Source organism: Anser cygnoides, chromosome 5 (genome assembly GCF_040182565.1).
Source record: "Anser cygnoides isolate HZ-2024a breed goose chromosome 5, Taihu_goose_T2T_genome, whole genome shotgun sequence".
In the NCBI taxonomy this organism is placed as follows: domain Eukaryota; kingdom Metazoa; phylum Chordata; class Aves; order Anseriformes; family Anatidae; genus Anser; species Anser cygnoides.
In genome coordinates, this window is record NC_089877.1 from 35,020,233 (window position 1) to 35,040,021 (window position 19,789).

A 19,789-nucleotide genomic window follows, 5' to 3' on the forward strand; every position below is an offset into this window, starting at 1 on the left:
CCCCCTTGTCTTCTTCAGAAGCCTCTTGTTGCACCCATGGGTGCCCTGAGCTGGGTGGGGGGTTCAATGGCCCACATTGGGAAGGACGCATTAGCCAAAGGGGCACGGTGGTGGGGACCGAAAGGGCTTTTGGGACCATCGTGGAGGTGACTGGGACGGGGGGACCCGTGGAACCCCACTGATGGCGAGTCGCAGAGCCACCGAGAACCGAAGCCTTGTCACGAGCCCCAAAAGCACAAACTTGGCTGTGAGGCAAGCGGGTTTTTGAGCGCACATGCAAAACAACGGTGAAGAGACTGGTTGGGTAAGCTCCCGGGGCGGGCCCTGCCGCGGCCCCACACCCGCCACGGCGCAGACGGCAACACCGACCCCGCACCGGGGTGCTCGGCTCCCCCGAAGCACCCGGAGGGGCACGCGCCTGGCCGGGAGGATGCTGCAGGGCACCGGCCCTCCAGGGCCACCCAACAAGGTACGTGCCGGCCAGTCTCGCACATGTGTGGCTGTCCCCAGTGTGGGTTGTCATTGTGTTGAGGGGCTGTGGGTCCCACTGGGACGAGCTGGTGGCATCAGCCACCCTTTGGCAACCCCACAGCCAGCTCGTCCAGGTGGCAAGGGGCAGCTCGTGCTGGATGATGTGTCCGTCAGCTGCCAGCTCCCGGCCAGCTTTGGCCGAGCAGCTTTTCTGTCCCTCCCCAAACGTCCTCGTGCCTCTGTGTCCCCGCTGTCAAAGGGACACTGCGGGCAGGGAGGCCCACGTGCGCTGCGGTGCCGTCAGCCACTCCCTGCCTGAACCGCCGGTGGCACCGGCAGCCACAGGCTCCCCGGGGACCTGCTTTTAGGGACAGGCACCCAGTGGGGCTGAGGGGACAACCTGCACCCGGGCGCGGAGGTCTCGTGGGGGACACGGCGTTAGTCGCAGCACAGAGGAGAGGATGTGGGTGCCTCCAGGGTGCGAGCCAGCAGCTGCTTTGGTGTGTCCGCAGAGTTTTTTCATCCCCTCATCACTCTGGCTGTGGCCACATCTCCTTGGTTCTGCTCCAAATAGGAGCGTTGTGCCGATTTGCTGCTGTTTCTCTTTCTAAGTGCCCGATCTGAATGGTTTTGTGGGGCTGCAGAGCCCCGGCTGCCCACTTTGGGGGTGCGGAGGCATGCCTGAGGGGTGTCCCCGAGTCCCTCGGAGCCTGGCATGGGGCCGCAAGCAAGCAGCAACTTGCACGGGGAGAGAACCGCCTGCTCCCGGGGCGGGGGGGATGTGATTCATGCGGGCTGGGAGCGCCCTGCAGAGCTCTGCTAGACTCGGTATACCCGTGTGGGTGGCACAAGGTGGGCACGGAGCTGGGAGCGGGGTCTCCTTAGGGCTGCAGACCCCAAAAAGGAAGGATCAGGTGTGATCCCGAAACCTACAAAGCCCCCCAGGGACAGATGGGGAGGTGGGGGGGTCATCAGTCCCGGGGCACGGTGCTGTGGTGGCCCTGGGGTTTTGGGGTTTGCAGCCACCAGCGCTGGGGAACACATCAAAGCAGAGGACAGGCTGCCTGGCTGTGAAATGCTCTCCCGCCCAGAATAAGCCGCTGCTCCTGCTGACGGCGGCACATTCCTCCTCGCTCTTTTCCCCCTCCTACCGAAGCACAAAAGCTGCCGTCTGGAGCTGTCATCGCTGGGTGTTGCAAGCCCTGGCCAGCTCACCAGCTGCCAAACCCCAAGACGCTTCTGCCAGGCGGGGCCAGAGCGGTGACGCTGAGCGCCAAAGCCACCGCGGACACCGACGGTCCCGCTCCAACCCCATCCCGAGGCTGAGAACGTACACAGCTCGGTTCATGAGTGCGCAGCTCAGGAAAAGAACTTGGGCAGAAGGGAAAGCGGTGGTTTATGGCCTGGCACAAAACAAAGCCGTGGGGATTTCGGGAGCGTGCTGGGCTGAGGAAAAGCAGGCGTGCCCCCCCCCCCAAGCTGGGGTCGGTCAGGGTGGCTGGGTGGGTGGGGCGAGCCTAATTAGTGCCTGTGCGTGGCAGCAGCTGAGTCACCCCACATTCATTGCCTCCATGCTCACAGCCACCAGCCCAGCGGCGTTGAGCCGCCCCCTTTTTTTATTTATTTATTATTATTATTGTTTAATTCCCCAGCTGATTTGAAAAGCAAAGCAGGGAGAGCCTGGCCCCTAATTACTGCCCCGAGACCCCTGGTGGGCCAGCCCTGTGCCCCACCTGGGGTGGGGAGCACCTGGGGGGGCGAGGGTCAGCGTTTGGGGGCTGCCTGGGAGCCGGGGCTGTCCGAGGAGATGGCTTGAGACTGGCTGTGGAGGCCACATGGAGGTCCTGAGCTCACTGCCGGGGGGCTCTGCAGGTCAATGGGGAGGCTGCATGGGGGTCCAGGACTCTCCTGGGAGGCCACGTGGGGGTCTGGGGCTATCTAAGGAGGTTGTCTGTTGGTTTGAGGCTGGCTGGGAGGTGATGGGGGGATATGGGGGAGATCAGTGGTTGTCCATGTGGGGTTTGTGGCTCACTGGAGAGGCCACGCGGAGGTCTGAAGCTCGCTGGTGGGCCACAAGGGGGTCAACAAGGAGGCTAGCTGGTGGTCCAGAACCCTTCTGAGCTGTGATGTGGGTGTCTGGGGCTCTCCGGGGGGGTCGCCTTGCGTTCTGGGACTGACCGGAGAGGCCATGGGGTGGTACAGGTCTCACTGGTGGATCCATACTGGGGTCCAGGGCTCACCAAAGAGACCACACAAAGGTCTGCGGGTCAACAGGGAGGCTGCCCAGGGGTCAGTGGCTCTCCAAGGGTCAGCTGGCAGGACCACGTAGGGGTCCACGTCTCACTGGTGGGTCAATGCAGGGGTCTGGGGATTAATGGGGAGGTCTGGGGCTTACTGGTAGGGCAGCTTCTGAGACTCGGGGTTAATGGGGAGCCTGCCAAGGCAGTCATGGTAGCCTCAGGCACGTCCTCCCCCAAACCCCTTCGGGCAGCCTCCACACCCCTCATGCTCTCGTTGTCGTGAGGCCGCCCCTTGGCACCTCCACCTGTGGGCACCCCTCGGGGGGCCTCGATGGCGGCGGGGGGCCCGCGGCCGCCCTCTCCTACCCGGGCGTGAGCAGCGGCCGCCGAGGCGTGGCGGCGGCGGGGCGGGCCGGGTGCCTCCCTACGGCTCAGGGAAGGCCCCGCCGCCGCCCTGCCGTGCTCACCTGCGTAGTAGGGCGGCCCCGCTCGCCTCGGCCCCGCTCGCCGCCACCACCATGCAGGAGACGAACAACTTCTTGCTCTCGGCCCTGCAGCCCGAGGCCGGCGTCTGCTCGCTGGCGTTGCCCTCCGACCGGCAGCTGGATGGCCGAGGCCGGGAGGCAGCCGAGGCCCAGAGGCTGCGCAGCGCCCGCGTCCAGGAGCAGGTCCGCATCCGTATGCTGCTGCGGGGGCAGGCGGCCGCCGCGCACCCCGAGGCCGCTGTGCTCGACCAGGTCGACGGCAGAGGTGGGAGACCGCGAGGTGGCTTTTTTATTTAGGGGGGGGGGTGGGGGGTTTCCCTTTTCCCTGCGCTTCAACAGGAGTCCCGTGCCCACACCTGCCCCACGCCCCGGAGCAAACTGGGTCAAGCCTGGGCTGGTTTCCCCCGTGCCTCAGTTTCCCCCCACCCCGAGGGAAGCAGGGTCCCGCTCCCTGCTTTGGGCTCCCTGGGGATTGCGGGCTGCGTCTTCCCCGTCCCTGGGTTCTCAGCGGCGTCTCACCTTGCTGGCCGGGCTCCAAGCGCCTCCATTTAACGTCTGAGCTCGTGGCCTCCGCCCTGTTGCTTCTCCCCATTGCGCCCTGGGCTGCGCCGCGGCAAGGGGAGAGCCCCCGCGGCACCCCTGGGCTCACCAAGGCTGGGTGTGCGTGCGGGTCACGCTCCCGTTGTGGCCACAGCGGTGGCAGGGGTCTCCCTCTCCTCCCTTGTGCCCCGTCCCTGGGACCAGCTTTTGGGGGCTCCCAGCTCTTGCCTTGCTCACCCCCCGAGCCCCAAAGCTGTCCCTATCCTCAGCTGTCCCCCTTCCGACACCTGGTGGCACCCAAGCCACAGCACCGCTGTTGACGGCCACCCGGCGGGCTGTGGTGGCACGTTTGTGCTTTCCGCAGCCTCCCGCAGCAGGAGGCCATGACTAAGCGTCCCGGCTAGGGCACGGCAGGCTCTCTGAGCACAGATCCCAGCCCTGGTAAGGCCAAGGGGAGCCGTGCTGAGCCACCGTGTCCCTGCCAAGGTAGCAATTATTCCTCTCGCCGTCGGGGCACGATGAAAGGCAGGGAGGCCGTGGGAGGCGCGCTGTCTCCACGGCCTCTTCCTGCTCTCCGTGGCTGGAAGGCAGGCACATCCCCAGTCCTCTGACTCGCTCATCCCTCTTGCCACTGCCCTGGCACCAGCGCAGCTCCCAGAGGGGCTCTGCTACCCCTAGGGCAGCAGGGTAGGGGGGCAGCATCCGTCCCACTCTGCCCAAATGTCTCCCCGCTTGCTTGGATGTGTGTGTGCCCCTCACTGCCTCCAACCTCCATCCCGCAGGCGGTCAGTATGGCACGACCCTGCGCCCGTCCTTCAGCTCCCGCTCCCAGAGCAATGGCTTGGACTCCAAAAGCTCGGTATGTACTGGGGGGTTCGCCATCCCCCCCTGCACTGGGACCCATCTCCCAGTCAGCTGGGGATGCCCAGCCTCTAGCTGTAGCTTTTCTAGTTGCAACTTAGCACCGAGGGGGCTCTTGGCTCTGTCCTTTCCTCTGCTCATGGTGGGGATGGAGGGGACAGGCTCACAGGCATCCTCCCTTAACCCTGTGCTCCCCGCCCTGCAGATGTATCAGTCAATGGCCAAGAAAGATTTTGGCACGCTCAAGGGCAGCAGCTGGTCCTCACGGTCAGCGGTGGACCTCACGCCACACAAACGCATGGCGACCATCAGCAACGGGGGCATAGCGAAGGGCCGGGCCTACGGCACCGGCTACGCCATGTCGCAGGCTGCCAACACCTCCCCGCGCCCCAGCTCCTTCCATGAGCGCAACTACCGGGCTCGGCAGAGCTTCGACACGCTGTCGCTGCGCTCCCTGCGGCTGGCTGACGGGCCGCTGCCACCCACCGCTGCGGACGACCGCTACAGCGTCATCTCGGATCAGCTGGACCCCATGGGCCACCGGTCCCTCTACAAAAGCCAAGGCAACGGCGGCTTCACCCGCTCGTACACCTTCGAGAGGCAGATGAGCGCTGGCTCCAACGCAAAGAGCTCCTCCGACTGGTTGGATGGTGGTGAGGTGCCCCAGAGCCGCACCATCCGGGCGCCGGCCATGCGCACGCTCCAGCGCTTCCAGAGCAACAACCGCTCCCGCCTCAGCACCAGCTCGTTCGGCAGCATCCAGCCGTCCTCGCAGGCGGGCATCGGGGGCTCCTACATGGGCATGGTGGAGCACAGCTCCCGCGCACCCTCCGTGCGCAGCCTGGCTGAGTCCAGCCACCACCTCCAGGACCAACGCGCCATGGAGATGTACAATGGGCACAGCACGCTGCTCACCCAGCAGTCGGGAGGGTGAGTGCCAACCAGCTGTGTCCTTTGTCCTCCTTAGGCACTCGGCTGGTTTAGGGCAAAACCCTCCAGCCCTCCTGGCATTGCCTTGCTGCGAGGGAAGCAGGAGAGGTGAGGTGGTTGGCAGGATTCAGCCCCATAGCAAGGTACCATGGTGCGGGTCAAGCTCTAAGTGCCTTTATCTCCTCTACGTGCCTTTATCTCCTGCCAGGAGCCCATCCTGAGATGTGAGGGTGGGAAGACGCTCACTCGGCCACAGGAAGAAGTGTGATGGGTTGGCTGTTCTTGGAGAAGTGGGATGTGGTGGGGAGCAGAGGTAGAAGACCCTCGGGGGATGCCCTGCCTGGGCTCTTCCTTATCTGCCTGTGGCTTCCAGGTTTGATGACATCGACTTGCCCTCTGCGGTGAAATACCTGATAGCCAGTGACCCCAACCTGCAGGTCCTGGGCGCTGCCTACCTCCAGCACAAATGCTACAGTGACAGCAACGCCAAGAAGCAGGTGGGCACCTGCAGAGGACGGGGCTGTCCCTGCTTTCATCAGGTCCCCCGCTCCTTTCTGCTATGGTGGGGCGCTCCTGGAGGGGTGAAGGAGGTGGAGGGAGCCCTGGACCCCAAGCGAAAGGGAGAGGGGCTTGGCCTCTCAACCCATCTGGCCTCTCCCCTCCCAGGCCCGCAGCCTCCAGGCCATGCCCAAGCTGGTGAAGCTCTTCAACAGCCCCAACCAGGAGGTGCAGCGCCACGCCACCGGCGCCATGCGCAACCTCATCTACGACAACGCCGAGAACAAGCTGGCGCTGGTGGAGGAGAACGGCATCTATGAGCTCATGCGGACGCTGCGGGAGCCTGACGATGAGCTCCGCAAGAACGTCACAGGTCAGAGATGGCCACGGGGGCAGGTTGGGGTCCTCCTCGCGTGGAGGTGGGTCTGGTCCACCCCCTGCTGTGAGTAAGGCCAGGGTGATGCTTGGTGGGGACAACTTCTTTGCATTGTCAGCACCCACCTGGGTGGTGTCCCCAGCCGCGAGCTGTCCCGTTGCTGTGCCTGGCTGTGGGTGGCCAGTGTGAGCCCTGGGGAGGTGGGTCAGGGTGGGCATGTTCTGCAGCCGTCCCCAGGTCTGACGATCCCTCTCCTCTGCGCAGGGATCCTGTGGAATCTCTCCTCCAGCGACAACCTGAAGGATCGCCTGGCTCGGGACACGCTGGAGCAGCTCACAGACCTCGTCCTGGTCCCCCTTTCTGGGCTGGGTGGCTCGGGCGTCATCCAGCAGAACCCCTCCGAGGCAGAGATCTTCTACAACTCCACGGGCTTCCTCAGGTACCTGCTCTGCACCAGCTCCACTCCTGCTGAGGGTAGAGGTTTGGGTGGCGGAAGAGACACCACTTGCACTGCCAACGTACTGAGCCAGGGCCCTAGGGCTGGTTTCTGGGGTCCCAATCCCTTGCAGCGCTGGTGCATCAAGGCAAAGTGTTGTCAGCCCCGTGGCTTTAGCTGCCTTCCCTGCAGTGGTGGGGCACCAGGAGGTGGTGGTCACGGGAAAGCCCCTTCTTGCTGTGATGGATCCCTGTTCCCTGTGCAGGAATCTCAGCTCTGCCAGCCAGCAGACCCGGCAGAAGATGCGCGAGTGCCACGGGCTGGTGGATTCCATGATCCACTACGTGAACAGCTCCCTGGAAGTGGGCAAGTCGGAGGACAAGGTGAGCCCCGGGATTTGCTCTGGATATGTCCAAGCTTACTGGGCACAGCAGGGCGCTGCCAGTGTTGGTGTCATTGGTGTGACTCTGGCCGTGGATCCCAGTAGGGACCCCCTCTATGACTGTGCTCCAGGGGCTGTGCCCACGCTCCGTGCTCTCCAGGACTGACCCCTCCATACCCCGTTTCTCTCCCCAGAGCGTGGAGAATGCAGTCTGCGTCCTGCGAAACCTCTCCTACCGTCTGTACGACGAAATGCCCCCCTCCTCCCTCCAGCGCCTGGAGGGCCACCGCAGGAACAACGGTGGCACCATGACGGGGGAGCTGGTGGGCTGCTTCAGCCCCCAGAGCAAGAAAGCACGTGAGGTCAGTGGCGGGGGCGGTTTTGGGGGGGCCCTTTTTGTGCCGTGACAGCCGCATCAGCCGGGGCAGGGAAGCAGCTGGTGGATGTGATGACAGCGGGGCGGAGGTGGACGCTGGCCTTGGCTGCTGGGTGGGACACGCGGGTGAGCTCAGCAGAGGGTGAATCAGATGGCGCTTGCATGCGGCAATTGGTGCCAACCCCCTCCATGCTGAAGGGTGTGACCTGCCAGCTCCCTGCCAGGTCCTGGAGGTGCCCGTGCACACAGGGGACGCCAGCGGCAAGGGACACTGCGGAGGGGACACCCCTCTAGGTCTAACAATGCACCCCCCCCCCCCCCCCCCCCCCCCCCCCGTCCCCGCAGCACTACCTGAACGCGGACATCGTCACCTTCACAGAGGTCTCCAAGGACCCCAAGGGCATGGAGTGGCTCTGGAACCCGCAGATCGTGGGCATCTACAACCGGCTGCTGCAGCGCTGCGAGCTCAACAAGCACACGACCGAGGCGGCCTCGGGCGCCCTGCAGAACATCACTGCCGGGGACCGCAGGGTGAGGACGCGGGAGGGGAGCGTCCGTCCCCTGGGCTTGTCCCGTCTCGCTGGGCTGTTCCCGCTGGTCACTGCTGTGCCTGGGGGGGGGGACGTGGCCGCCACGCTCCTCGCCAGCCAGGTCATCCGGCCACGCTGGGCAAGGCGAGGAGGAGGAGGAACGGGGCAGGAGGAGGCGGGTGCCCAGTGGTCCTAATGGGTGCCTCCACCGCGTGTTTTTGCCCCCGCAGTGGGCGGGCGTGCTGAGCCGGCTGGCCCTGGAGCAGGAGCGCATCCTGAACCCCGTCCTGGATCGCGTGCGCACCGCCGACCACCACCAGCTGCGCTCGCTGACGGGGCTCATCCGCAACCTGTCCCGCCACGCGCGCAACAAGGACGAGATGTGTGAGTGCCAGGGAGGGCTGGGCAGGGCCAGGGCTGGACGCTCTCCACCCTTTTTGATCCTTGGTTTGGCCTCTGGTTACCTCCGGGCGTGTCTCAGCACCTTCCTGCCTGCTGAGCTCACAGCTAGAGGCAGGCAGACTGCCTGCATGTGAGGCGTCCTCTCCGTCCCCTGTCCCCAGTGACCAAATGCCTCTTGCGTGCTCTGCTCTGCCTCAACCCCTCCATCTCACTTGATTTGTCCTTGCCCCCCTCGCCCATCCCGTCGGCTGCTCCTCTCCCAGGTGCCAGGGAGCCCCGGCAGAGAGGGCAGAGAGCAAAGCTGGGGCTTGAAGATACCCCTGGTCCTGCTCCGTGGGGTTTTTGGCCGCAGGGTTCTTCCCTTAGGCCACCACACCTCCCCTGGGGCTCTGACACGATGCCTTTGCCCACCAGCAACCAAGGTGGTCAGCCACTTGATTGAGAAGCTGCCGGGGAGCGTTGGGGACAAGGCACCTCCTGCTGACGTTATCGTGAACATCATCGCCGTGCTCAACAACCTGGTGGTGGAGAGCCCCATGGCTGCCCGCGACATCGTCTACTTCGATGGCCTCAGGAAGCTCTTCTACATCAAGAAGAGAAGGGACAGGTGGGAGCTCCCTGCTGCTCCTCTCTCCCAGTGTGGACCTGGGGTCCAGTCCTGCTCTTCCCCTTCTTCCCCCGCTCCAGCGAGGTGGACGAGGCTCACAACCAGCCTCCCTTCCTGAGGCTTGGTGTTGGGAACCCCCAGAGCAGTGCGGAGCGGCCTCAAGGCCGGCCTCCAGCCCTTTACAGCCTTCTCGGGACACCCCACCGGGGGGTTGCCCGTTGCTGCAGCCACCCTTCACCACTGCTCACCCAGCCCGTCATGGTGGGCCCCAGCCTCTAGTCTTCTGCCTCTTTCCCCCAAGTCCTTGGCCCTTCTGGGGTGGTATCCGTGGGCTGGTGGGCGCCATCCTGTGCCTGGTGGTACCCAAAAACTCATTGCAGCCTCTCTCTGCTCCAGCTCGGACAACGAGAAGTCCTCCAGAGCGGCGGCCAGCCTCCTGGGCAACATGTGGCAGTACACCAAGCTCCACCGGGACTTCAAGGTGGTACGTACCTCCCTCCTACGGGATCCTGGAGCGGGGCCCCGGGGTGGAGCCCAAGGGAGCCAGGGTCAGGGGCTTCACCCTGGAAAACCGAGCCACCCAGATGCATCCAGGCAGACGGCTCTCTTGGCCTCTCTGCCTTTGCCTCCTGAAGAGGTGGGGACGTCCCCAAAGCATCGTCCCCTTGGTGGCAGGCGCCTAGAAGAGCGGGGACAGTGGTGTGACAGAGCGTGTGACGGGTGGCCTGTTCTCTTGCAGAAGGGGTACCGGAAGGAGGACTTCCTCAGCCTGTAAGGACAAACCCTGAGAGAAGGGACTGCACAGCCCTCGCTCTCCCTGCTGGGACGCTCCTCGCTGCCTCCTGCGCCCTGGGGAAGCTGCTCGCCACAGGACCCCCTGCTGCGTAGCGTAGTCCCCGGCTGCTCCTTGTACCCCTCGTGCCTGCACCCCTCTGCTGGGCACCCTGTCCCTGGGCTGGAGACGCAGGTGCTGCAAAGCCCCCCCCTCCTTCCTGCGCCAATTCAAGCTCGTCTCGTGGCTTGGCCGAGGAGCAGAAGCTCTGGGGAGGCTCCTGCAAAGCAGTGCTGGTGGTGAGGGGGGGCTTTTGAGGGAGTTCCTCTTCCAGCTCCCCCCCACTAAGAGGGCTGAGCTCCCCAAATCGCGGCGTACCAGGTGCCTGTGCCACCAGTCCTGCCCTGGCTGCATGGGGACGGGGCTTTGCGCAACGCAGGGAGCCTGGGGGGGGGGGGTGTCCAAGGTGGCTGCTGTTGGCTCCCCAGATTTTCTGAGGGGCGGTTCCTTACGTGGCTGTAAGGAGCCGGGACTGGCATCGGCGATGTGGTTCTCAGTCCTCCCTTTGCTGGGGGCTCCGCGTGGAGCTGTGACTGAGGCTGCCCGTGCCCCCGCTGCGGGGAGGTGGGCTGTCCCCATCCCTGCACCCCACAGGGACCGTTTGGGGCACTGCTGCTGCTCTGTTAAGGGCTCGGGGTTGGGGCTGGTGCTGCGTAAGCAGGATCCGGGCAGGGCCAGGCAGCTTGTGTTTGCTGGGCGGCGTCTCCCCATGGGGTGGGGAGATGCCCTTGGTGCCCGGCGCGGGCTGGCGCCAGCGGGGCCAGCGTGGGTCCAAAGCTCACTTTGCGGAGGCGGAGGCCGGGTTGGGGTGTGCGGCGGGGCTGGGGGTCGCTTGGGTCTGCCAGTGGGTTTGGGGCTGGTAGGGGGAGCCCTGCGCTTGGGGTGTGCCGCGCGCCCTGTCTGGGAAACGGGGTAGAGTATAGGTACAGGGGGTGGGGGGCAGGCGGGGTGGGGAGAGCAGGCAGCGCTGCCAGGAGGGGCTGCGGCAGCCCTGGACGCGGCTGTCCTGGCATGCCTGGGCCCAGCGTGGTCCGGGCGATGCGTTTGTCTCCCCAGCTCTCCGTGTACGAGCTCCCCGAGCACTGTGTATCCCCGAAATAAAGGCCTTGAACAACACCCCTGCGCCTGCTGGAGGGGAAGAGAGGACCTGCGGGATGCTGGCGTGGGGGAGCTTGGCCCTGCGGTGCCAGCATGCTCGTCCTCTTTGTTCTGAGTCAACGTGGTGGGAACACGGTGTGGGGACAGGACACCACACAGCACAGGGGCAGTGTGGGGAGCTGCCTGCCCCACTGTCCATGGCAGGGAGACCCCCCAGTGCCCTGCCACCCACCGCGGGCCCACCAGTGTCACCCGTGTCCCTGCAGACAAACCAGGGCTGCTCCAAGCAGCAGCATTTTATTGCCACTGGGATTGGGGTGATGCAGCCGGCGGTGCTCTGGCTGCTCCCATGGGTTTTCCAGCCCAGGCCACTGGGGGCATGAGGGGAAAAGGGACAGAAGTGCACACTGCTTCTTGGAGGGCATCGCCAATCCCAACATTTGTCCTTTAGGTGGAAAAAATGTCCCTTCCACCCGTGGCAAGGGAGGGGGACCCAGCACCCAAGGGTGCCCAGGCCCTGCGGTGGTTTTCAAGCAGAGAACTTGCTGCCAGAAGGAGCCAGCTCCTCTCTTCCCAGTGCTGGTCCAGTCACAGCGCTTGGGATCCTCCAGCTGCGACCTGGATCCGTGCAGTCCTGCGGAGCAGGGGGCACCCCCTTTCCCCATCGTGGCCCTGCTCAGATGTCATCCTCCGTCACCAGGCAGTAGAAGTCTGTGCGGGCGCCGTAGTTGCGCGAGCCCAGGTCCGAGATGTCGATCTCGGCTCTGTGTCCATCCCTCTGCTGCGCGTCCTCTGGCGTGCCGGCGGCCAAAGCCGCAGGCACCCTGAGGCTGCTGACGTGGGGAGGTGGGGGTCCTCTGAAAAGACATCCACGGAGGCCTGGAAGGAGTTGGGGAGATGGGTTAGGTGTTGGGGAAGGGGCTCAAGCCAACCTTACCACTACAGTAGTGTAAATGTAGTCCAAAGGGGCAAGCTGTGAGGCTGGCCCCACTCTGAGCAGCCCCTCTGCCCCCCCAACCCACTGGCACTGGTTCAAAAGGATCCCTCGTGGCCCTGCCAATAAAATTAACACCTCTGTACCCCAGGACTGGCAAACTTCTGCCCTTGTGCATTGCACAGAGGGACGTCAGGCCGGTGACCTCTAGCACACGGCTCCCCTTGTCCCCAGCACATCTGTCCCCCATGGGAGAGGAGGTGGAGGACACGAACCTGCACCCAGGTCTCCGTCGGGGTGGGGGTCCCCCCGGCTGTCCAGGTAGCTGCTGTGCAGGATCAGCATGGGGTCCTTGTCCTCCTGCAGCTGGGTCTGCGGGTCCCCCATGGTCCCCTGGAAGGACACCTTGCGGGGCAGGGCCAGGCACAGCTCTTTCCAGAAGTCTGACGACGGGGTCTGTGTGGGTTAAGAAGGGACCAAGTCGAATTAAGGCTGCAGCAAAGCCAAGCCCGGCCTGTGTGGGGCTGTGGCAGGCTCTGTGGGGCTCGGCTCTCTCTTTCTGGAGCTGGGAGCTCAGCCAAGGTGAGAGCTGTGCTCTCGGCATGGCAGCGTGCCCGCGCAGCGGCAGAGAAACCGGCCCAACCTGCTGGAGCGCAGCAGCTCACAGCCCGGCCCTGAGACATGAGCAGCCACAGCAGCGCGGGGACAAAGCTTCGCTGCCCCGGCTCCTTCAGCTGGGGGACGCCCCGGAGCGGCACGGGGCTCCTGATCACTGAGTTTATACAAACTGGGGCACCGGGGATAGAAAGGGGGGGTGCTGGCAATATGGGACCTTGCTCTTACCATGGAGTCAGCTCGCCACACCAGCAAGGTCACCACATTCCTGTGCTGCTTCAGCAGGCTGATGGCAGGGTGCGTGATCTCCCGGTACTGGCTCTCGAAGACGATGAAGATGGGTTTCTTGGAGAGCTCCAGCAACCTCCAAAGGCCTTCCCTGTGAGTCAGGCATGTGGCAGGAGGGTGAGGGCCCATCGCCTCCTCTCCCTCAGGAGCTGACAGGAGCAGGCTCGTACCTGAAGCTGCTGTTGCACCAGTCTTGCTCCAGATAGGCCACGGAGAGGACTACGATGAGGCGCCGGCACCGGCTTACATTCATGATCAAGTCAGCTGATGGCTCTGCGTGGGAGAGAGACAAGCAGCTCAGCCCTTTTCCTGTCCCCTCTTGGTTTCCAAGCCCAGGTGCTGGCATTGTCCCTCTGCCCAATCCCACAGAGGTCTGGGTGGGCGGCCAGTGCCTACCAGCATTGGGCAGGATGTTCTGCTCGTCCAGGAAGAGCTTGTAGCCGTAGCGGTTCTCCAGCTGTGGCTTCACAATGAAGTGGACGAACTTTCGGTCATCCGGGGCGGTGGCGTGGGACACGTAGGCATCGTACAGCTTCCCATCTGGGGAGGCAGTGACCGTGGGGAAAAGGGGAGCCTATCTGGGGGGGCTTTGCACACTGGTGAGCCCCTGGCCCAGGGGAGGCTTGTCCTAAGGGGGGGCACCGTGTTCTCTACACCCTTCTCACCATTTATCTCTAGCTCGCCATAGTGGTTCCTGTACCAGAGGAGCACGCTCAGGCGGCACCTGATGTAGAACCCAGCCAGCAGCATCAGGAGGGCCAGGACCAGGAGGGCTGCCAGCACCGCACTCACGTGCCCCGCGGCCTCTGCAAGGATGGGGAAGGGAACGGTGAGCAGTCAGTGGCTCCAGACCCACGCTTCTGGGTTTAATGTATTGTGGTCTGCACCCCAATATGCAGCCATGCCCCCAGTGCCTGCTTTGTGATACCCACGGGGCCACTGCGGCCACCCTACGTGACCACCCTCCTCATAGGTGTCCCTTCTTTGTCCCCCGCCCTGTCCCCACCAGAATTTGGTCCCTGTGTGCCCCTACCCTCTCGCCGCAGGGTGAAGGTGGCCGTGGCGTTGCTGACCCAGCAGGAAAACACCCCGAAGTCAGCGTCATGTGTGAGGTTGACGTGCAGGATGGTGGCGAGGAGGTGCTCCGAGGCATTTTGGCCAAACCTGGGGAGAGAAGGAGCTACTGTGGGTTGGGCAACCCAGACAGACAGACAGACAGACGTACCCTGGGGCAGGCTCCTTACCAAGTGGTGTCTTGGCTGCTCTCGCTGCCCAGCCACTGCCCATCTTTGGTCCAGGCGGACACAGGCTCGCAGTGCTCGGTGGCTGCCCAGCGCACGGTGCAGTTCAGCGCTATCCGGCTCCCCAGCGCCAGCGCCAGCGTCTCGTTGGCAGCCGGGACGAGAAGTTCGGGAGGCACTCTGCAAAGGGCTGGGGGCACAGTGGGAAGGGGGTTTCAGAGGGGAAAGCCATCAGGGATACACCTTCTGGCAGTGTGGAAAGCATGACAGCCCTGTAGCCATCCCGGCTTCCCCAGAAAAACAAGCTCAGCCGCCGGGGTCTGGCAGAGAGCACTGATTGCAGCTGCACTGCAGCAGGCTGGGCCGGTTTTGGGGGCTTGGACAGCCCCTCACCCACCCCCGGAGCAACAAGCAGGACCTCCGCCATGCCCAAGAGCACGGGGTCCTTCCCAGCTGAAAATATGTGAAACATTTCATTTTGCAGCCTACCTGCCATGGTCAGGAGCGATCAGCTGCTGGCATTGCTGGCGGGCCACCCACGACAGGAGAGCCCCGGCGGTGTGCCGTCTTCCGGGGGGGGCAAAGTTCTCCTGCCGCTGCCACCACCACCGCGGGGCGGACTGGGGCTGGAAGAGATGAGAAACTGTTCCGTGAGCACTGGGTGCTCCTTGCTGGGCTGGCACAACGCTGGGCAAGCGCCCTATTGCTCCCCGCAGCAATTTGGGTCACGGGGTGGTGGGAGCCACCATGGGGCGAAGCCAAAGCACAGCCACTAAGTCACCTGCTCTGCCTGCACAGTGCTAAATTACAGCCTGCAAATTCCTGGTCAGGAGGTGATTAATGACCAACTAAGGGCTGTGGGACATTAAAAACATGGCTTCGGGACAATGTTCCGCCAGCTAAAACCAGCCAGAGGCCGGTGAGGGGAAACGAGCCACGATCTGAACACAGCCACTCGTTGGGGTGTGCAAGCGGGGGACCCTCCTCCGTGCTGCACGGCTTGGCCACGGTGCTGCTTCCAGCCCAAGGTGCCCATAGAAATTGCAAATTAAGCCACGGGGTGGTTTATTTATAGCAGCACAGGCTCCCTATCTCATGAGCTTTCATACTGTTGAACTAATCTAAATGGGTGCAGTGCTCCAGCCACGTTAGGAGGCTTGGTGCGGTGCTGCCCCGTGGCCGTGCCCAGGGAGAGGCGCAGCCGCACAACGTGCCCTGCATGTGGGGGTCTCGGGGACCAGCCCCCGGCTGGCATCGCACAACCAGAGGCTGCAATCGACCCATGGGAAGAAGGGGGATCAGGGAGGACACCCTGCACCCTGCTGATAGATTGCAGAGGCACCAGGAGCAAACGGTGAAGCAGAGCCTGGTGGTGGCGTTGGGCTCCTCTGTCCCCAGACGCCTGCAGAGCCCCCAGCGCGGGTGTTGTGCCTGCTGGGGCTGATGTGGGAATAGCAAGGACGTCACGTTGCAGGTGTTTATGCAAGGCAGCGCGACCGTAAACACACCCAGCATAACTGCTGGGGCCAGCAGGGGTAAAAATCCTTCTTGGCTGCCTCTTTGCCCCTGCCCTTCATCGCTCAAACTGGTTTTGAAATGATGAAACCCAGTTTGTCCCTGGAGAAGCCATGCTGGGACGCTGCTGGGAGTGGGGACGGAGGCACCTTGCTTCCCTTTGGCACAGCGGCCCTGGCACCAGGTGAAGTCGGGGGTCAAAGTACGCAGGAAACACTTGAGCAGCTGAACAATGATTTATACCAGAAATATTAACTGGGTGTCTCCGTGATTAACTGGGTTTCTCCATGATAGAAGAACAGGGGCTGGAGATGAGCCCCCCCCCCCCCCCCCCCATCTGGCTATATTGGGGTGGCGTGGGGCTTTCCCTGCCTGGTGGGATGCTCTGTCTGCACTTCGTCCCGCCCAGACGGGTCGCTCTCACATCATTTCATGGTTGCAAATATTAAGTCCCATCAAAATGGGGGCTGGCCAGAGAGCCGAGGGAAGCCCTCAATGCCTCCATAGTCCCATGGGGAGGCACAGCTGGGGCTCCTTTGTTCTGGGGCACAAAATGAGTGCCCAGAGGGCAGCTCAGTGTAGGGCTGGAGGAGGAGCACAGGGCAACGTGTAGCACACTCCCAATTCCTATGTCTTGGGATAAGTAACAGGCCGGATTTGGAGCAATCCAAGCACGATGGTTGGGCTGTGGCATCCCCCCCGAGAGCAAGCCCATGGAGAGAGCGAGACGGGCAGGGAGGCATGGCAGCAGGGGAGCAAGCAGCAGGGATGGAAGCTGCCTGGGGAGCCAGAGGAGAGTGGTGGGGCTTGCGGGGAGAGGACAAGACCCTACCGACCCTGGCCGAGACGACCTCGACGCGGAAAGGGAAGCAGCGGAGAGCTGCATTTACCTTCAGGAGCTTCCTCTGGCTGCAGGCTCCCTGCCAGCTGCCTCCCTCCCGCGCCGCTTGAGCCGACTGGACCTGCCGGACCAGTGCTTGGTGGAGGTGATTTATTTTTTTTTAATTTATTATTTTTCCCCCTCCCCGGTTCAGCCCGTGCCCTTTGCTGGGCTCTCCTGCCGCCCCAATCGCTGGGCGCCAGCCCTGCAGGAGGAGTTGGCCGTCCCTCCCTCCCTCCTGCTGCTCCACCTCCACCTGAACCTGCTGGAGAAAAAAAAAAAAAACTAAATAACTTTGGCATTATGGGAGGGGAAAAAGACGGAAAAAAAAAAAGAGAGAGAAAAAAGGAGAAGGAAGACAAGCCGTGCACCCTGCCAGCCGAGCAGCCCCCGGGGAGTTGGGTGCATGCAGGAGGAAATTCCCCCCGGCCCCCTGTGGCTGGAAAAGCCCGTGGAGGCGTTGGGGCGAGACAAAACCTGCACCCACCGGTAACACCGGCTCCCCAGGCCACAGAGGGGAGGTCAGAGGCATTGACTTGATGCTCAGGGTGCATTTTGGAGACAGAGTTTGCTGAGCACCTAAAAACTTGGTGCTTTGGGGCTTCGTCAAGGTGAGGTACTGATGGCGGGGTGAAGACAAGGCCAGGAGGGTGGCAGCTGTGCCTGAAGGATCTCAGCAGGACCAAGTGGGTAATGTGGGGTCAGCTCGCAGTGGGGAACGGGGGCTGGGTGAGACGTGGCTGCTGATTAGCAGCGGGTAACAGCTGTGATATTTACCAAGGAGGTAAATATTAGAGCTGCAGCACTCCCAGGCATGGGTTATGTTCCTAGCTGTGGTGTTTGGTGCAGTGAATGACTAGTATAAGAGCATCTCAGTCCTGACCTGCTGCCTGAGAGCACCAAAATCAGTGTCTTCAGTGAGGTCATCACACAGTTTGGGGATGAAAAGGGAAGAAAAGTGGCTATTTCCTCCTGAAACGCCCTGCTCCAGTGGAGTATGATGGTGGTGGGATTGGTAAGAACTGCCAGGTGTCTCTCCCCGCTGGACTTTTCTAGGAATAAATTCATACAGCAACCACCAGGCAGCATTGTGGCACGAGAAGGGCAGAAACTGGGGAGGTTTCTGGCTCCTGGGGGATTTTGGTGAGAAGGCTGTGTGGTAGGCATGCACAGAGGCAGGAAGATGGCGTCATGGCCCCAGTGCTTCACCTTCTGGTTGTCTTTTTTTTTTTTTTTTAATGTTTTAAGGGTGGTTTGTTTGTCTGTTTGTTTGTTTTTTACTTTTCCTTTAAAATGCATACATAGCTTTTTCTTTTTTTTTTTAATTTAATTTTATTTTTTTAAAAAGGCTTTTCTAGGGTCTTCTGTTCAGGTGGCCTGCCGTTGCTCAACCCCCAGTGCAGCTCCTTCTGTCCGCAGCTCATCAGATAGCCGTTGGAAAAAAAAATAAATCCTGTTTAAAACTACGGGGAAAAAAAAATCCCAAATCCGGCCTGCACGGGTCAGCCTGTGCCCCCCCCCCGTTTCCACGGCAACCGCCCGCCGGCGCGCCGGAAGTGGCTGCCACCCCGCGCGGGGCACGCTGGGAGTTGTAGTCCCGCCGCTCCCCTCCCCGAGCCAGGAAAATCCCGAGGGAAAAGCTTGGATGTGCGCGGGGAAAAAAGGGTGTATAGAGGGACTGAGGTTGGGTTTGTGTGCAGCTGGTGCTCCTCTCCATAGGGTTTGTGGTCCCTGTGTGTGGGGGTCAGCCTCTTCTCGCAGATAGCTAGCGACAGGACTATATAGGACAAATAGGACTAGAGGGAATGGCCCCAAGTTGCACCAGGGGAGGTTCAGGTTGGAAATGAGGAGACATTTCTTCTCAGAAAGAGCGGTCAGGCACTGGGACGGGTTGCCCAGGGATGTGGTGGGGTCACTGTCCCTGGGGGTGCTCAAGGAGAGGTTGGACGTGGTGCTTAGGGACATGTTTTAGAGGTGACATTGGTGGTAGGGCGATGGTTGGACCAGATGATCCTGGAGGGCTTTCCAACCCTAATGACTCTGTGATAAAGGATCCCAAGGAACAAACCCCAGCTCACGTGAATGGCAAGGGCACGAGGAGGCAGGGTAGGGACCTGAGGGCTGATAAAACCTTTCTTGTCTGTCAGAGTTATTCCCGCGGGTAAGTTAAAGCAAGAAGAAATGGAGCTGATCTTGGTCACGGTGGCAAAAGGACAGAACAAGCCAGAGGGCTGAGAGCATTGCATGGTTTGTTTCGTTTCCCTGCTTGGTGGTTTGTGGCTTTCCACGTTCTTGGGAGTGAAGTTTTCAGTTTGAGTTAACTTTGGTGCCTTTCGCTGCAGTTCTGGGTAGGTATTCATAGGCATGTCACCCCTGGGAGAGTCACCTGCTGGCCTTGGTAGCAAGGCAGAGTCCTTGCAAGCCCCACTACTGCTGGGAGTGTGTGGTGGGACCCTCAGGAGACCGTGAGTGTTTGGGGTTCAGCAATAAAATAGCTCTACCCCTGTTCTGTGCCTTGACAGGGCTGCGTTGTGCCAGGCAGGCAGTGGCTGGGGTCATCACACGTGGGGCAGCCGTAGGGAAGGAGCTGGCTCTGCATCCCAAGCTGCAGCCAAAATTCTCTTGATTTGAGGTTGTTGCTTTGGCGTGCTGTGCTGCTGTGGGGTTTGTGACCCTGTCCCCCTGCTGCTGCACCCTGGCCCAAGGTGAGCGCGTGCTGCTGAGGTAGGAAGAGCTCCCTGCCAGCTAGGAGGCAGATGGAAATAACTTTATCGATGTGAGATTGCTAATAGCCAGTTCTTGATGCATTTAACAGCTTGAAGCTAATTAAGGTTGAGCTACTTAATGCTGCCAGGCGACTGTGTACCAGAGTTCACCTCCACCTCCCATAAATGAGAACACTGCTACAGGATGAGGTGCCGCCTCGTAGCAGACATTTAATCACTGTCACTGTTCTTCTCCTTTTCCCAGGAAACACAGCAGGTGGTGGCTTTCCGTTGTTAAATCAGGACAGGGACTCTCCAGGTGCGTGGCTGCTCCGACCCTTCAAGCGAGCCGCAAGCAGTGTGGCCTCTTGTGATGCGCAGTGCCCATGGTGCTTTATAACAGCGAGAACAGGTTGCGTTACAGGAAGAAACATCACTGTGTACATTTCTTTACAGGGCCTTGGATTATTCTGACTTTTAATTACAGAACGTGACAGATGAGCCCTAATGAAATACTTGTTCCTGACCTGTGTTTCTCCGGTTTCAT

At 62.0% G+C, this 19,789-nt stretch overlaps 2 protein-coding genes across 3 annotated transcripts; one reads left to right on the forward strand and one right to left on the reverse strand.

Moving 5' to 3' along the window:
* The first annotated feature begins 290 nt into the window (after positions 1-290).
* PKP3 (plakophilin 3) lies at positions 291-11,082 on the forward strand. The gene is made up of 14 exons (XM_048065194.2): positions 291-469; positions 3,269-3,461; positions 4,519-4,595; positions 4,803-5,527; positions 5,901-6,024; positions 6,194-6,398; positions 6,666-6,840; positions 7,103-7,220; positions 7,414-7,581; positions 7,941-8,126; positions 8,356-8,509; positions 8,942-9,134; positions 9,531-9,618; positions 9,874-11,082. Exons 1-14 carry the CDS (start codon positions 431-433, stop codon positions 9,907-9,909), a joined length of 2,481 nt encoding a protein of 826 aa, XP_047921151.2. The 5' UTR covers positions 291-430; the 3' UTR covers positions 9,910-11,082.
* Positions 11,083-11,345: 263 nt separating this feature from the next.
* SIGIRR (single Ig and TIR domain containing) lies at positions 11,346-16,765 on the reverse strand. Of its 2 annotated transcripts, XM_013198384.3 has the most exons (10): positions 16,548-16,765; positions 14,632-14,768; positions 14,146-14,332; positions 13,935-14,065; positions 13,567-13,707; positions 13,298-13,441; positions 13,072-13,174; positions 12,842-12,992; positions 12,274-12,454; positions 11,346-11,943 (listed from the first exon to the last, which is right to left on the reverse strand). In XM_013198384.3, the coding sequence occupies exons 2-10, from the start codon at positions 14,636-14,638 to the stop codon at positions 11,741-11,743; spliced, it is 1,248 nt and encodes a 415-aa protein (XP_013053838.1). In that variant the 5' UTR covers positions 14,639-14,768; positions 16,548-16,765; the 3' UTR covers positions 11,346-11,740. The 2 variants fall into 2 exon arrangements, with proteins under 2 accessions (XP_013053838.1, XP_066854866.1); XM_066998765.1 differs by lacking the exons at positions 14,632-14,768; positions 16,548-16,765 and having other exon boundaries at positions 13,935-14,081; positions 14,146-14,322.
* Positions 16,766-19,789: the final 3,024 nt, after the last annotated feature.

What these genes read in the sequence shown, in the direction of transcription:
- PKP3 (XM_048065194.2), top strand. Translation starts at nt 431, where the DNA reads ATGCTGCAGGGCACCGGCCCTCCAGGGCCACCCAACAAG. An exon ending in AGAGCAAGAAAGCACGTGAG is followed by an intron (nt 7,582 to 7,940) that starts GTCAGTGGCGGG and finishes CCGTCCCCGCAG; the next exon opens with CACTACCTGAACGCGGACAT. An exon ending in GCGCAACAAGGACGAGATGT is followed by an intron (nt 8,510 to 8,941) that starts GTGAGTGCCAGG and finishes TTTGCCCACCAG; the next exon opens with CAACCAAGGTGGTCAGCCAC.
- SIGIRR (XM_013198384.3), bottom strand. An exon ending in AGCAGCCAAGACACCACTTG is followed by an intron (nt 14,066 to 14,145) that starts GTAAGGAGCCTG and finishes TTCTCTCCCCAG; the next exon opens with GTTTGGCCAAAATGCCTCGG. An exon ending in TGGTGCAACAGCAGCTTCAG is followed by an intron (nt 12,993 to 13,071) that starts GTACGAGCCTGC and finishes CCTGACTCACAG; the next exon opens with GGAAGGCCTTTGGAGGTTGC.